Source organism: Mastigoproctus giganteus, chromosome 13 (assembly GCF_048544385.1).
Source record: "Mastigoproctus giganteus isolate SK-2022 chromosome 13, ASM4854438v1, whole genome shotgun sequence".
NCBI classification, from domain to species: domain Eukaryota; kingdom Metazoa; phylum Arthropoda; class Arachnida; order Uropygi; family Thelyphonidae; genus Mastigoproctus; species Mastigoproctus giganteus.
The window spans coordinates 39,262,374-39,276,743 of record NC_143587.1 but is presented as its reverse complement, the minus strand read 5'-3'; the positions used below and the strand labels follow the sequence as shown (position 1 = coordinate 39,276,743).

The window sequence follows — 14,370 nt, the reverse complement described above, 5'->3', positions numbered from 1 at the left end:
ACTGATTAAGAATTTCACTAAGGCACTGGATAAAGAAAGTAGAGGATTCGCATATTTACTGAAAATGTTTCCAAATTTATCTCATGCAAAGCTGAAGGAAGGAATTTTCATAGGTCCTCAAATAAGAAAGCTACTAAAAGATAAAGAATTTCAAAGAAACCTGAATGATGTTGAACTGGCTACATGGAGATATTTCAAGGCTGGGATACACAGATTCCTCGGAAAGAGAAAAGAAGAGAACTATGAGCAACTGGTGACGAACTTGTAGAAATGTTACAAGAACATGGCATGCTGAATATCATTGAAAATGCATTTCCTTCATCCCCATCTGGGTTTCTTTCCTGGAAACTTAGCAAATGTCAGTGATGGACAAGAGAGCGCTTCCACCAGGATGTATCTGTAATGGAAAAATGATACCAAGGTCGCTGGGACTCTGCCATGATGGGAGATTACTTTTGGTTCCTTAAACAGGAAAGCAATCTGGAGTATAAAAGGAAATCATTGAGTGGGAAACATGTCTAAGTAACATATATTGTGTGTAATAATTTAAATCATGTATGCTGATATTGTATAAAAACAAGGAATTTAAAAAATGCGTACATCTTCTGATGTAGACGTGACAGAAGTAAAAGATTGATATTTTCATAACAGGACATTAATTTTTGTTCAGAACCAACTTTTGTTCCAGAGGTATGATGAAAAAAAAATTGTTGGGTAGTGTTATTATAATTTCAAAGATTTTATAAAACCTTAATCTTAGATTTTCAATTATGCATTGGAATAGGTTTCAATAAATACCTTCATAAAAATAAAATGGTAACTCCTCCCCAAATTATTGGGTTGATTAAAATTGCAGTGTCCATTGGTAATCAATGGACACTGCTCATCGTGGACTAATGTTATTAGTGGAGTCCCTCAGGGTTCAGTATTGGGGCCTTTATTGTTTTCTGTATTTATAAATGATATTGATGATGGTATATCAGGCTTAATGTCCAAGTTTGCAGACGATACGAAGGTTGGCAGGGTTGTCAAGGACACTACTGACACTATGCTGCTGCAACAGGATTTGGAAAGGTTGAGCAGATGGGCTTCGAGGTGGCAAATGAAGTTTAACATTGACAAATGTAAAGTACTACATATGGGAAACAGCAACCCCAGAGCAACGTATCAACTCTGTGGTACTACACTGACAGTGGTAGAGAATGAATGGGACCTGGGGGTGGTGGTGCAGGCAGATATGAAGTTCTCTGAGCAGTGCAGACGAGCTGCAAGAGTAGCTCATGGTGTATTGTCAATGATATATAGGAATTTTTCTAGCAGGGATAAGGAGGTGATTATTCCCTTGTATAAGGCAATGGTCAGGCCACACCTAGAGTACTGTATACAGGCCTGGAGGCCTCATTTCAGGAAGGATGTAGAGCTGCTGGAACGAGTACAGAGAAGGGCAACTAGATTGGTGAATGGGACAAAGGGGTTCTCTTACGAAGAAAGGCTTAAGTTTTGCAAATTACAGTGTCTGGAAACTAGGCACCAGCGGGGTGATCTGATAGAGGTGTACAAAGCCTTGAATGGTTTGAGCATGCTCAATGCTGATGGGATTCTTCCTCTAGCTCAGAAAAATCACCTGAGAGGGCATAAATTCAAATTGAGGAAAGACAGATGTAGGATAGATGTGCGGAAATTTGCCTTTAGCCAGCGGGTGGTTGGTGGGTGGAACAGACTTCCATCCCTTGTCGTGGAAGTTGATAGCCTAAATAAGTTTAAGGCTCAGCTGGACAGGTATTTCGAACGAACAGAGGGGTGAAGTGGAAGTGGTTATTTTTATTTATTTATGTTACTTTTTTTTTTTTTTTTTTTTGGCTGATGCTGCATAAGCTTGCTTTCTTGCATCAAATGCCTCTACTAATGCTAATGCTAATGCTAATTATTAACTGACATTTGCCTTTGAAGTGTATTATACAGTTGCACTGCCATCACATTTTTCAGAGCGGAGAGTCTGGGAACACTACTGACTGCATGCAAGTCTATGCCTGCTTACCAATGTTTGCCAGAAGAAGCTATGCTTGCTTACTCGAGTCGTGATATATGGCACAAATTCAAATGATTCATTAGATGTCGCACAATCAAAATGTTAAAAATGATTTAATAACAACAAATATAATAAAAATTACATTAAACGTAATTTTATGATACTGGTGACCCCCACTTAACCTGATAATTCATTCCTGAAAAACAGAGCACTAAGTAAATCAGTGCTAAGCGAGCACTGTATTCCCATTAGGTAACAGGTGTATTTGTGAGTTGCGGTCTATTCCATAGGATATTTCCTAATCAATAATAAATGGTAGTGAAAGTATGCACAAATGGCGGTTAAAAATATTTAATATTCAAATTTTTGTAGATATAAAATATTCTACATTACATACGTATATAATTATGTGATAATTAACTAACTAAATTCATGAATTTATTAATCTGATGACCCTGTGCTCTCGAGTTTCATACATTTGGACTGAAAAATGTGTCAATTTTGGGTTGTGCTTTGGCCCCTCTTCCTCTTATTGTACAACATTATGTAGGGGTTCATTTCTTCCGTCAAATATCTTATTACCTTGGCACTTCATTCCACGTCCAGGTCATGCTCCTAGAAATAATCACATTTCAAAGTGTTCAGAAGCTTCTCTAAATCCTTTTGCAGTCAGCGACTGCATCGATTTATCATCTGTAGGATCTTGATGATCTTCTCCCTCAATAGCAAGCTCTTGTTCTTTTATCATTTCCATTAGTTCTTTATTAGAGATGCCATCCCTGCCGTTGTTATCATCTCTTGTACGTCGTCATCGTCAATTTCATCTAATTCTGCTTCTTTTCCAATCTCAAAAATTTGCATTTTAACATTTTCAACAGAATCATCAGGTTCTTGGGAATCCTTTATGCAATTCTTCCAAACTTTCCTCTACACTCCATTCATGGTTTTCTGAGTCACTTCATCCCAGGCACTTGAAATGTTGTATATGGCAGTTTTAATGTTATAGTATTTCGAAAACTCCTTTACGCGCAGTACATTTTCAGTGTTGATAGCTTTAATAGCCTGAGAAGAGGTGTTCCTTATGCAGTATGCTTTAAATGTGGCAATTACACCTTGGTCCATTGTTTGGATCAGAGAAAATTTTTATGTATTGTTCAAGTCTTCTAAGCTCTGTTTGCTTGGACGTCCTGGCACATTGTCCATGATCAGAATTGCTTTGTAATCGAGGTTATTTTTTGCACAATATCTTTTCACTGTAGGACAGAAGAAAACACAGCATACCAGTCAATGAAAAGTGGCCTGGTTGCCCAAGCTTTTTTATTAGCCTTCCAAATTACAGATAGATTTGATTTAGCTAAACCTTTAAGAGCCCTTGGATTTTCCAAATGATAAACTAAATTTAAACCTCTTACCTAAAAGAGGTTTTAATTTAAAATCGCCCGCATTGTTACTACCCAACAACAAAGTCAACCGATCCTTCACTGCTTTGAAGCCTGGCATGTTTTTTCTTCTTTTGATATGAAATTTGTTTCCTTCTGAAAGACCTTTCATCTATGTTAAAAACTTGTTGAGCAGTATAACACCCCTCTTCAATAATTTTAATAAGTTCTCTTTTGAAAGTTTTGGCTCCTTCTTGATCTGCACTTCCAGCTTTTCCCTGTATTGCTATGTTGTGTAGGTTATAGCATTTTTTAAATCTATCAAACCAGCCCTTACTAGTGTTAAATGGTTAATTTTTTTCAGAGTGAGCTTTCTTGAAATCTTCATATAGGCTTTTCACTTTTTCTTTAATAATAATTGAACTTAATGGAATTCTGCATTGAATATTTTATCTTGAATAAAATTATTTAGAAGTCTCCCCATTTCAATCATAATAGCCAGCCTATCCCTAGTCAATTTAGTTGCCTGTAGAGGAACAGCTGTATTTCCAGCTGCTAAAATTGATTCTTAATTTTTTATAATTGTTCTTACAGTGAACCTGCCAGTCCTAAATTATTGCACACATCTGCTTGTCGTTGACCGGAATCGATTCTTTTCAAAACGTTTAATTTAATTTTCAAACTCAATGTTTTTCTTACTTTTGCAGTCTTTGTACTGCATCCAGACGTTGCTTTTTCATTCTTATCCGCCATAACTCTCTGAAAATGTAGCTGTGTTGCACTGATTGTGATACAATGTTTGAGTACAGTAAACTGTCCTTATGTCTAATGCTGTATGTACTGAATGGTGACTAGAATCCCTCTGGCAAGTGAGCCAAAGACAATGACAACAAATGTGTTATTTATCTGAAAAGTTTGATTTTACCTTGTGTTAAAATTAAATGGTTGTACGGTAATCCTTTATTGCATAAAAAGTACTGTAATCAAACGTGTGAGTCATGGAGAATGTTTTCTGCTTCAAATGGATGGAAAGTACTTGTCAATATTCCATCTGGAAATAATGTCAAGTGGCGTGAAGACAGTAACAATAGGTGTTTTATTCTGAGAAGTCCCATATAGTAAAATCAAACAGGGAAGTTACCCTTTGTGTTACCGAAAGTAATTTTTTTTTTTTTTTTTTTGTTATTGGGTTTTTAGGAGCATTAGCAACTAAGGCCATATTGCTCCGGGATATGCGGTGGTCATTCCCTGACCTTTCCACATTCTCCGTATTTGGTGGTGACGGGCTCGAACCCCGGTCTAATCAAGAAGTGTGTGCTATGCACTGCTGCTCCTTCCCACCTGGCTACGGAGGCGCACCGAAAGTAATTTGTTATGGTGGGAAAATGTAAACTGCTTCTAACAAATATATTTGCCAATATTTCCAAAGGGGATAATCTCAGGGCAAGTGCAGCTTAGAACACAGAATGGAGTACATATGGCCATTTGGACAGTAAAACAAATCTTCTGTATTTTGGGATGAGCACTCGGTAGACGAGTTCAAAAGATAAAAGAATACAAGAAACAGCACCGCATTTAGCACTCATGGGCTTGATTGTGTGAAATAACCTTTTCACAAATTATAGTTCCCACAGTAAAACAAAAGAAGAGATAAGAAGTAAATCTATTTTTCGATAGGGAATATCTTTTTATTACATGTCAGAACAGGAAATGCAGACTTCGTAACAGCATATGACACTGGATAGTAAATTTTTTCAGCTTGTGTACTAAAAGAGAAAGGCGCTTCTGTAGCCAGGTGGGAAGGAGCAGCAGTGCGTAGCACATGCTTCTTGATTAGACCGGGGTTCGAGCCCATCACCACCAAATACGGAGGATGCGGAAAGGTCGGGGAATGACCACCGCATATTCCCAGAGCAATATGGCCTTAGTTGTTAATGCTCCTAAACACCAAATAACAAGCAAAAACAAACAACTAAAAGAGAATTTCTCCCTTGAAACATCGTGATAACATCAGATCCACACCTAGAAAATACAGTATACTGAAAGTTTCAATTTTGTACATTGAGTAGAAATTATAAAAATAATTAGATAATTTCATGGAGGCTATTTTCTCCTTTGCTAAAAAAAAAAAGGCTTAAAAACAGACTGGACTGAAGCAGGTTTGCCAAAAATTCAATCTGTGCACTAGTAAAAGAGCATTATAGTAAAATATGTGTATAATGAGGGTCTGCTGTAGATATTCTTCAAAGGGCCGTTTACTATATATATTTTGAAAACGACTGCTTGCCGGATTAATCACGTTCGTGGGCTGGAGATTGCCCATCCCTGCCTTATGCAGTGGATAATCACTTTCTTTGCCTGTTGATAAAATTCTTCTGTATTTTACTTGTGGACAAAATTCCATGAGCTGTCCTGACAGCCTGTCTGCATTGCCCAGAGAACTTCATATCTGACTGCACAATTACCCAGCCGACTGGGCTAGCCAGGTGGGTAAAGTGCCTGCCTGCCTGCCTGGCAACCCAAAGGTCGCGGGTTTGAATCCCGCCTCGGGCTTGGATCAAAGTACCGCAAAAACCTTGGGAGGTGCATTATGGCCACAGAAGCCGATGTGCCAACAACTACTACCAAAAAAAAAAAAAAAAAAAAAAAAAAGCACAATTACCCCCTGGTCTTTTTCATTTTCCACGACCCTGAGTGTAATACCACACAGTTGGTATATTAATCTGTGATTGCTGCAAACCATATGAAGTACCTTGCATTTGTCAATGTTTAAACTTCGATTTTCACTTTTCAGCCTATCTCCTAATTTGTCTAGAATTTGTTCCAGTATCGTACTCTGATTACTGTCGTTTACCACCACCGTGCCCACCCTATTATCATCTATAAACTTAAGCATTAAGTGTTATATTTATGTAGTTCTCTATATTTATTAGTGATATTTATGAATGCATAATGCCTTCATAAATATCATTAATAAGTATATAAAACCACAATAGGTATCAAAAACTTTATCAGTATTGAACAAATTTTCTGAAATCTAAGTATATGATGTCAAGGTTATTAATACAAAGATAACTTAGTATTAGTTGTCACTGTATCCTACTCATGGCCCATACTTTAATTTATAATTCTCTTTTTAGGTATATATACAGGTAGCCCTCGTTTTGCGCTGGTCCGATTTGCGCCGATTCGCAATACCTCCGATCAATGACCACAACGGCATTTTTATTTTGCAATTTTTTTTTTTATAAATTGAAGGTTTAAAATCGTCAGACAAAATTTATCGGCATCATACTGTGCTATGTATCATGCACTGTTCGTGTGATTTAGGACAATCTGAGCCAATCAGCAATTAACGCATCCATATCAGAGACGAGAAAGATTCCTGCCCTTGAAGTAGTCACTCGTGGATGCAGGTGGTAAAGGTCAATGCAACGAAGCATTCAGTTGGTTGTTGTTTACGCTATTTACACATGCTGGAAATTTATTACCCTAACATTTTTTTATTAATTGTGCTATTAATAAATTAAATAATAATAATGATAGTCATTTGCAGTTTTTGCCAATTGTGCTATAAAGTTTTTAATTTAATAGAATAAAGAGATGCCATGTCTGGTAAAAGTAGTTCATTGAATCCTAGTGCAATATTCAGAGGATGGAATCTGGTGAAAGCCACCCTAATGTGTGTAGGGCTATGAATATGCCTCCATCAACTATTACTACAACTATGAAGAATGCTAATAAAATAAAACAATAGATGCAAAGTAGTAGATAAAACTTTTGGTTCCCGGAACCTAAAGTCAATCGGAAACCCTGTGATTTCTGATTGACTCCATTATATAAATTGCGCTGATTCCGTTTGCGCCTGTCCCCCCAGGAACCTAATCTCAACATAAATCGAGGGCTACCTGTGTATTAAACTGTATTGTCTTCACCATGTCTATCTGACCATACACATTTAACAACTTGACTCTCAGTGGATGGATTTTCTTAAAATATTATATTCAGTTCTTTTAGAAATATTTGTCAAACCACCCAAAATTTCATTAAAATCAGACAAATAGAAATACATAAATTATTATATTTTTTTCATACAATTTTTATGAAAAAAAAAAAAGAAATTCATAGATTAAATGTAGTTTTAATATATAGTATTTACTTACTTTAGACATTTTGTGCACCCTTCGCGTGTATTACTATGTAAGACTCATGAACATGGTGTCAGTTGTGGGGGGGGGGGGAAGAGAGAGAGAGAGAGAGAGAGAGAGAGAGAGAGAGAGAGAGAGAGAGAGAGAGAGAGAGAGAGAGAGAGAGAGAGAGAGAGAGAGTAATAAATATTGTACAGCTATAATTAAACTGAATGGCTAAACTTTAGTGAAGATAAAACTATAAAGTCACAACCTTAGTAATTAATTGATAAGAACATAACTGTATTTACTTTTCACTTCTCTTAATTACAGAAAAAATGAAAAATAATTAATTTCAGAGAAAAAATTGAATGTGCCTGAGAGGCAATGCATTGCATACATTAACTTGTTAGGTGCTTTCATGTATATATGCATATTCACCAGTCATCTGTGGGATCCACTGCTGTCTTTCCAGTTAGCACAGTTTCTGAGAAGATTCCTCAAGAGTGCAGTATATACACCACAGAGTTGTATGTTATAGAACTAGTCTTGGACCACATTAAAACTAATAATTATCAAAGGTGTACGGTTTACACAGATTCTTTAAGTGCATTACAGGCCTTATCCATAATTAGATATAATCTGCATCCAGTCCTGTCTAGGGTTCAGCAGAAGTTATACTCTTTGTGGATCTACTCTTGGTATCTGCTTCTCCTAGATTCCATAGCCAGATGGGCAGGAGCAGCAGTGAGTAGCACACGCTTCTTGATTAGACCGGGATTTGAGCCCGTGACCACCAAATATGGAGGATGCGGAAAGGTCAGGGAATGACCACCGCACATTCCCTGAGCAATATGGCCTTAGTTGCTAATGCTCCTGAAAACCAAATAATAACAACAACAACTCCTTGGTTCCAAGCCACATTGGGATCAGGGGAAATGATCTGGCCAAGATCCAGCCACACTTCCTCCCAATGGCGACAATCATGACACGGACATGCCACAAGCAAGTATCAAATTAAGCCTGTAATCCAAGCATGTGCAGTCTAGTCTGCACGGGAACATAGAGCGGTAGTTGTTCTTGCTTGCCCGTAGGACAATAGTCATTTTACACATTCTTTTCTGCTGAGGGCTGATGGACCTCTCTATGTGTGAGAACTGTGACACCATTTTTAACAATTAGACATATTTTAACTGAATGTCCACTTTTTAGACATAAATACCATATATCTTTTACGCACTTTTAACCATCTGACTACACTCAGTCAGATACTTTCTGACAATAACTAAGTTTTGGTGTTTTTAACTATTTAAAATTGATAAATTTTAAATAGTTAAAAATTTACTTATTTACATTTCTGTTTAAAATATACTCTTTTGTTACATATACTTTTTTACTTCTTTATATATTTATATCTTTGGGACAACTTTTATTCATATACTGTGTACAAATCCTTCTTCTGACAGTGACTAATTTTCAAAGATCACTTTGTACTTATCATTGTTGGTGCATTTACAGCCTGTGTTGCCATTGTGCCAGTAAACCCAAAATCACATTAGTAAAATCCAGGGCCCTACTGAAGGGTCAGGTATTATGAACCGCAGTTTACCTGAGGTGAAAACTCGCAGATGTTTATACTTCTGTTTTCACTCTCATATATATTATATATATATATATTTATATATTTTTTTTTTTTTTTTTAATTAATTACTTGTTTATCATTATTATTTTATTTTTTTTAATCTGATTCTTAATTTTTTCACTTTCCAAGCTATTAGATTATTTGAGAGCAAGGAAAGCTTGATTTTTATACTTTATTTTTTGCCTATTTTTTAGCTTTAATAGCCATTACCTCCCCCTCTCCTTAGAATTGTCCTCTTGGGTATAATGCAGTATAATGGCTTTTGCTCTTTCCTTGTTGCATATCATAAGATTGACAGCATTCTATAAATTCCTTCAATTTTTATAATTTTTCCATCCTGGTTATGACTTTCCATTATTATTTGTTTTTACCTTATTCTTAACATTTCAGTTACTACCTCAATTTTGGTTTCTTTATCACTTGTTATTTTAGCCATTTTACTTTCTATATGTTTTAGATTATATAAGAAAATCATACAAATCTAGAGGTAATGCATCTCAAGCTATAGATGTTATTTGCACATGTAGTGAATGCTATTGTATATACATTTAGCATTTGAGTAGTGATAAATCATGATTTTTATATATGGTAAAAAAAAAAAAAAAAAAAAAGAAAAAATTAACTAGGTTTAACACAAAGGCATCAAACTTCATTAGTACTAAATTTATATGAAGTTTGATTATCTTTTGGGTATCTTTAACATTGCAGAAATTCATTGCACTTTGTTGTCATGTCCTGCATAATGGTGCATAATTTTGCACAGATGGGGAAGGAAAAAAAAAAAAAAAAACTTCCGTAAATGTCAATGTAGGTTATGGTACACAGTACAGATCAATTACATTTATATTTCTCTTTGTGGATAAATGCTATTTTATTTATAGCATTTGGGGTAACTCAATAATGGAAACAATAAAATCAAAGTTAGTGACTTTTTTAACTGTGTACTTTTAACTTTTAACTGAGAAATAGTGCATTAACACTATTTATATGTAAATAGGGAAATATCTTAATATGGACTATCTATTCCTTTAGGGACGACTTTTACCCAATGCCAGTTCTGGAAATGTTGCTATTACTCTTGCAAATGGCAACATTCTGAAAGTACCTGTAGAAAAGTTTAATGATGAGCCAGACCAATCAGCCATAAACATTTCAGAACAGTTGGCTCAAAGTGGATTGTGGCAGAGCATTGATCAACAGGTTCAGAAAACTCCAAAATTACAACCAAAATCTTCTAATAACCCTGTGAGGTGGGTAATTTTCTCATTTCCGTAATGCACAAAGAAATTAACCTTGTATATTCCTTAGTTTCACATATCCCACTTAGATATCATTAAAATTTGTCACATAGTCCTGAATTTTTATGTAATGTATTTTGTTAAGCAGAACTTTTGTCTAATAAGTCAAAAAGTTTTGATTAAAAGAAGTTTCCATCTTGTATCTCTTTTCTTTTTTCAAATATACTTTAATATTGAACATATTAGTATATTTATCACCCCCTCCCCCCCAATTCTTTGAGGGAACAAACATATATGTTGTTTTTCATGTGAGATGTCATTTTGGTTATTCGTGATTAATTCACATAAATGCCACTAAATTTATTCCCTACTGCTTTTTTTGATAAGTTCCTGAAAATAGTGAACTATTTCAAGTTCTACTTCATTTAAAAAACAGAACTGAACAGCTCCATATTAAGGTGGTTTAATTTTTCCATTTTGTGGGCAAAACAGTGTGTTTACTTAGGATTTATTAATACAGGAACTTCCCGACTTACGTAAGGGTTGCGTTCTGCGGAATGCTACGTAAGTCGGAATTTCCCCCATGCTTCTGCAGCACTTGCAACTGCACTCGCTGAATTGATTGACTCAAAAAAATAAATGTTCGACAAACATGTAAATAGAATTATTTATTGTATTTATTCAATTTTTTATCTCATGTGCGGGAAAAATTACAAGAGCGTGCAATTATAAAATTACGAAAAAAGAGAGGAGAGGCATAACGTCAGTAAGATTTACCTATCAAACATCATTGCCAGAATAGACATCTTCAGCTGATAAGTACACCTCTGTGTAGGTTGAGGGCTGTGGAGATTTAGAAGTGGTCAGCTACTCAACCTTACAAAAGAACATATTAATGGATGGCTTTTTTCTTTTCATCATAGATTTCTTTGTAGAAAGCATATCATTTACCCCCTCTGTTAACTTTTAAGAATCGTTCGCTGTCAGGATCCATCTTCTTGGCACCTCCATAGCCAGGTGGGCAGGAGTAGCAGTCCGTAGCACACTTCTTGATTAGACCGGGGTTCGAGCCCGTAACCACCAAATACGGAGGATGCGGAAAGGTCGGGAAATGACCACCGCATATCCCCGGAACAATATGGCCTTAGTTGCTAATGCTCCTAAAAACCAAATAACAAACAAACAAACAAATCATCTTCTCAAACCTCGCCATTACCGATGCAATTTCACAAAATGCCATTGCCATCTCTCTAGTGATGAAGCGTCTCAGCTCCTCATTTGGTTCATCTTGAGCTTCGTCAGCATTTTCTTTTTTCACTATCACTGCCTGAAAGTCAATAAGTTCTTCAATAGATAATTTCTTCTCTTCTTCCTGTATTAACTCCTCCACGTCTTTGGCGTCAACCTCCAACTGAAGTAGCTCCGCAACCTGTACAATCTTATCTGTAACCTCTTCATATGATTTGTCTTTTTCAAATCCTTCGAAGCCTTTTAATTGCTGTGTGCATATTTTCTTCCATGTGCCATTTAAACAACTTTTAGTAATTTCCGCACAGGCCTTATTAATGATGGCATGGTAAATATTATAAGATTTCCAAAAGTCTCTTAACGTAAAATTTTTCTCATCTACTGCAGACTGCCTGAGAAAATGTTGTGCGTAAATAGTATGCTTTTAAATTCGAAATAACACCATGATCCATAGGTTGGATGAGTGAAGTCGTATTTGGCAGTAAAAATATGATTCTGACTGTCAAATTGAAATCATCTAGATGCATAGGATGTCCAGGAGCATTATCTAATAGAAGCAAAATCTTGAAAAGAATATGGTTGTCTTTACAATATTTTTCAACCTTGGGAATGAAGCAGCATTTAAACCAATCCTCAAAGAGAGATTGTTATCCATACTCTTTGGTTTGATTGGAAATACATTAGGATTTCCAGAATGGTACACAAGCAGTGGTTTTAATCTGTAATCTTCTGCTGCATTAGCCCCAAGCAAGAGCGTGGCCCTATCTTTTGAAGCCTTGAAACTTGGCATTGTATTTTCCTCTTTGGCAATGTATGTTCAATCCGGCATTTTTTTCCAAAACAGAGCAGTCTTGTCAACGTTAAAAATTTGCTGCGTTGAATAGCCGTCTTCATCAATTTTTTTTCAACACATCACAATTTCTCTGCATCTGCAGAATCAGCACTAGAGACTTCACGGCATTTTCAGGAACATTGTGGAAACCAGAGTGATGCCTGAACCTATTAAACCACCCGTTGCTTGCCACGAACTTGGCTTAGAGTTTGCCGTACTTATTCTTAATATCTTCATAAATACTTGTTGCTTTTGCTTGAATGGTAATTAGACTCTGGGGCACTCACTTCTGAATCTGATTTTCCATCCATATTATTAGCAGCTGTTCCATCTTTGATATAGCACCCAAATGCTGTTTTGTGATCACTGTTGATCTTAAATGCATTGATCCTTTTGACAGTGTGCATATAGCGCCCTGTCCTTTAAATTAGTATTCACTGTTAAAGCAGCGAGACCTAATTCCCTTGCAAGAGATGACAAACTTTGTCCTGCTTTGTACTTTTTAATCATTTTCATCTTCATTTCTAAATCAATTTTGTTTCATTTCCTGGCACTGCCAGCACTTGCATTTTCCGTTGGTCTCTTTCCCTTCATCAATGTAATACTTAAATAGGGACGAAGAGAAGTTTCTGAAAATTTGTTTTTTATATGATTGAAGATTTCAGTGAAGGGGAACACAATTCACCATAAGAGCGTAAAAACCCACACAATTGCAGTTATCAGTACTGTCAGAAATGCAATAAGATCGAGTTTACTACCCGTTTATAATTAGATGCACTAACAGAAAAGCCCAATAAACCAGAAAGGTTTTTTTTATGGTCATGACCTCCAGAAACGTGCTTTAGAAAAATATCACAAAGGCTTTAAATTAATTAATTCTTATAACGGGAACATATGATAACGATGAAAGTGTAGTGCAATTTTCATTATAAAAATGACCATTTAGAGAGATAAATAGCTTAGTAATATAGCAAAATTTTCAACCTTCAAGGACTTGGAATGAATTACAAAAAAAAAAAAAAAAAAAAAAACCCAATGTGTTATTGGGTTCACATTACGATATTTTCACAATACCTCCATTTATTTTTTAAGTTTTCACCCGCCAGCAAAAACTTACGTTAAGTTGAATTTCCGTAAGTAGAGTATTACATAAGTCTGGGAGTTCCTGTATATGATTAAAATTATATAATTAGTATATATTAAATATATTTATTTAATATAAAATGCATAAAATTTATTTTATAATACAATATTTATTCAGATAATAAAATAAATAAATTTTCTCTTTATACTCTGGGATGGCAACTCTTTATACAAGAGTTATGAGACGGGGGGGGGGAGAGGGAGAGAGAGAGAGAGAGAGAACAAAAATATCTCCATATTTAGCAGTAATGCGATCTCGAACCGTCAGCATATGCATGTGTACTAATGGACCCTTGCCTTTGAACACTCAGCTGCAATGGCCAATAAGAAGAATAATAGCAATATATTTATTTTAATAATAAATTTTAAATATTGTGTAGCTTTGTGGGTTGAAAAGGAAGAAAAACCTCACATATGTCATGACAGAGATGGTATGTTCAGAATGTCTCAATAAAATGAAGCAGCATTCAAGTTCTTTAAATGAAATAAGTACAATAAAACAATTATCAAAGATCAAGTAAAATCTAATAGGTGTAACATCTAGGCTACATATTAGATGATTGGCAGGGTTAAAGTAAACAATTAACATTTTTCTAAATGATAACCAGAAAAGAATCATAAAATCAGAAAAGCAACTAGCTATAAAGGAACTTTATAGTTAGTATTAGCAGTGGCAAATGATGTAAAGAAGCAAGCTTACATACCATCAGCCAAATCATAAAACAAAAATAA

General features: G+C 35.5%; 1 protein-coding gene across 2 annotated transcripts in view; it reads left to right on the top strand.

Annotated features, from left to right (window-relative positions):
• The window catches only part of Ndae1 (Na[+]-driven anion exchanger 1), a 490,785-nt gene that overhangs the window by 458,794 nt on the left and 17,621 nt on the right, over positions 1-14,370 (top strand). For both annotated transcript variants that reach the window (XM_090387778.1, XM_090387777.1), the window contains exon 23: positions 10,210-10,427. In XM_090387778.1, coding sequence (XP_090243904.1) covers positions 10,210-10,427 — 218 coding nt within the window. The remainder of the gene's footprint in view (positions 1-10,209; positions 10,428-14,370) is intronic.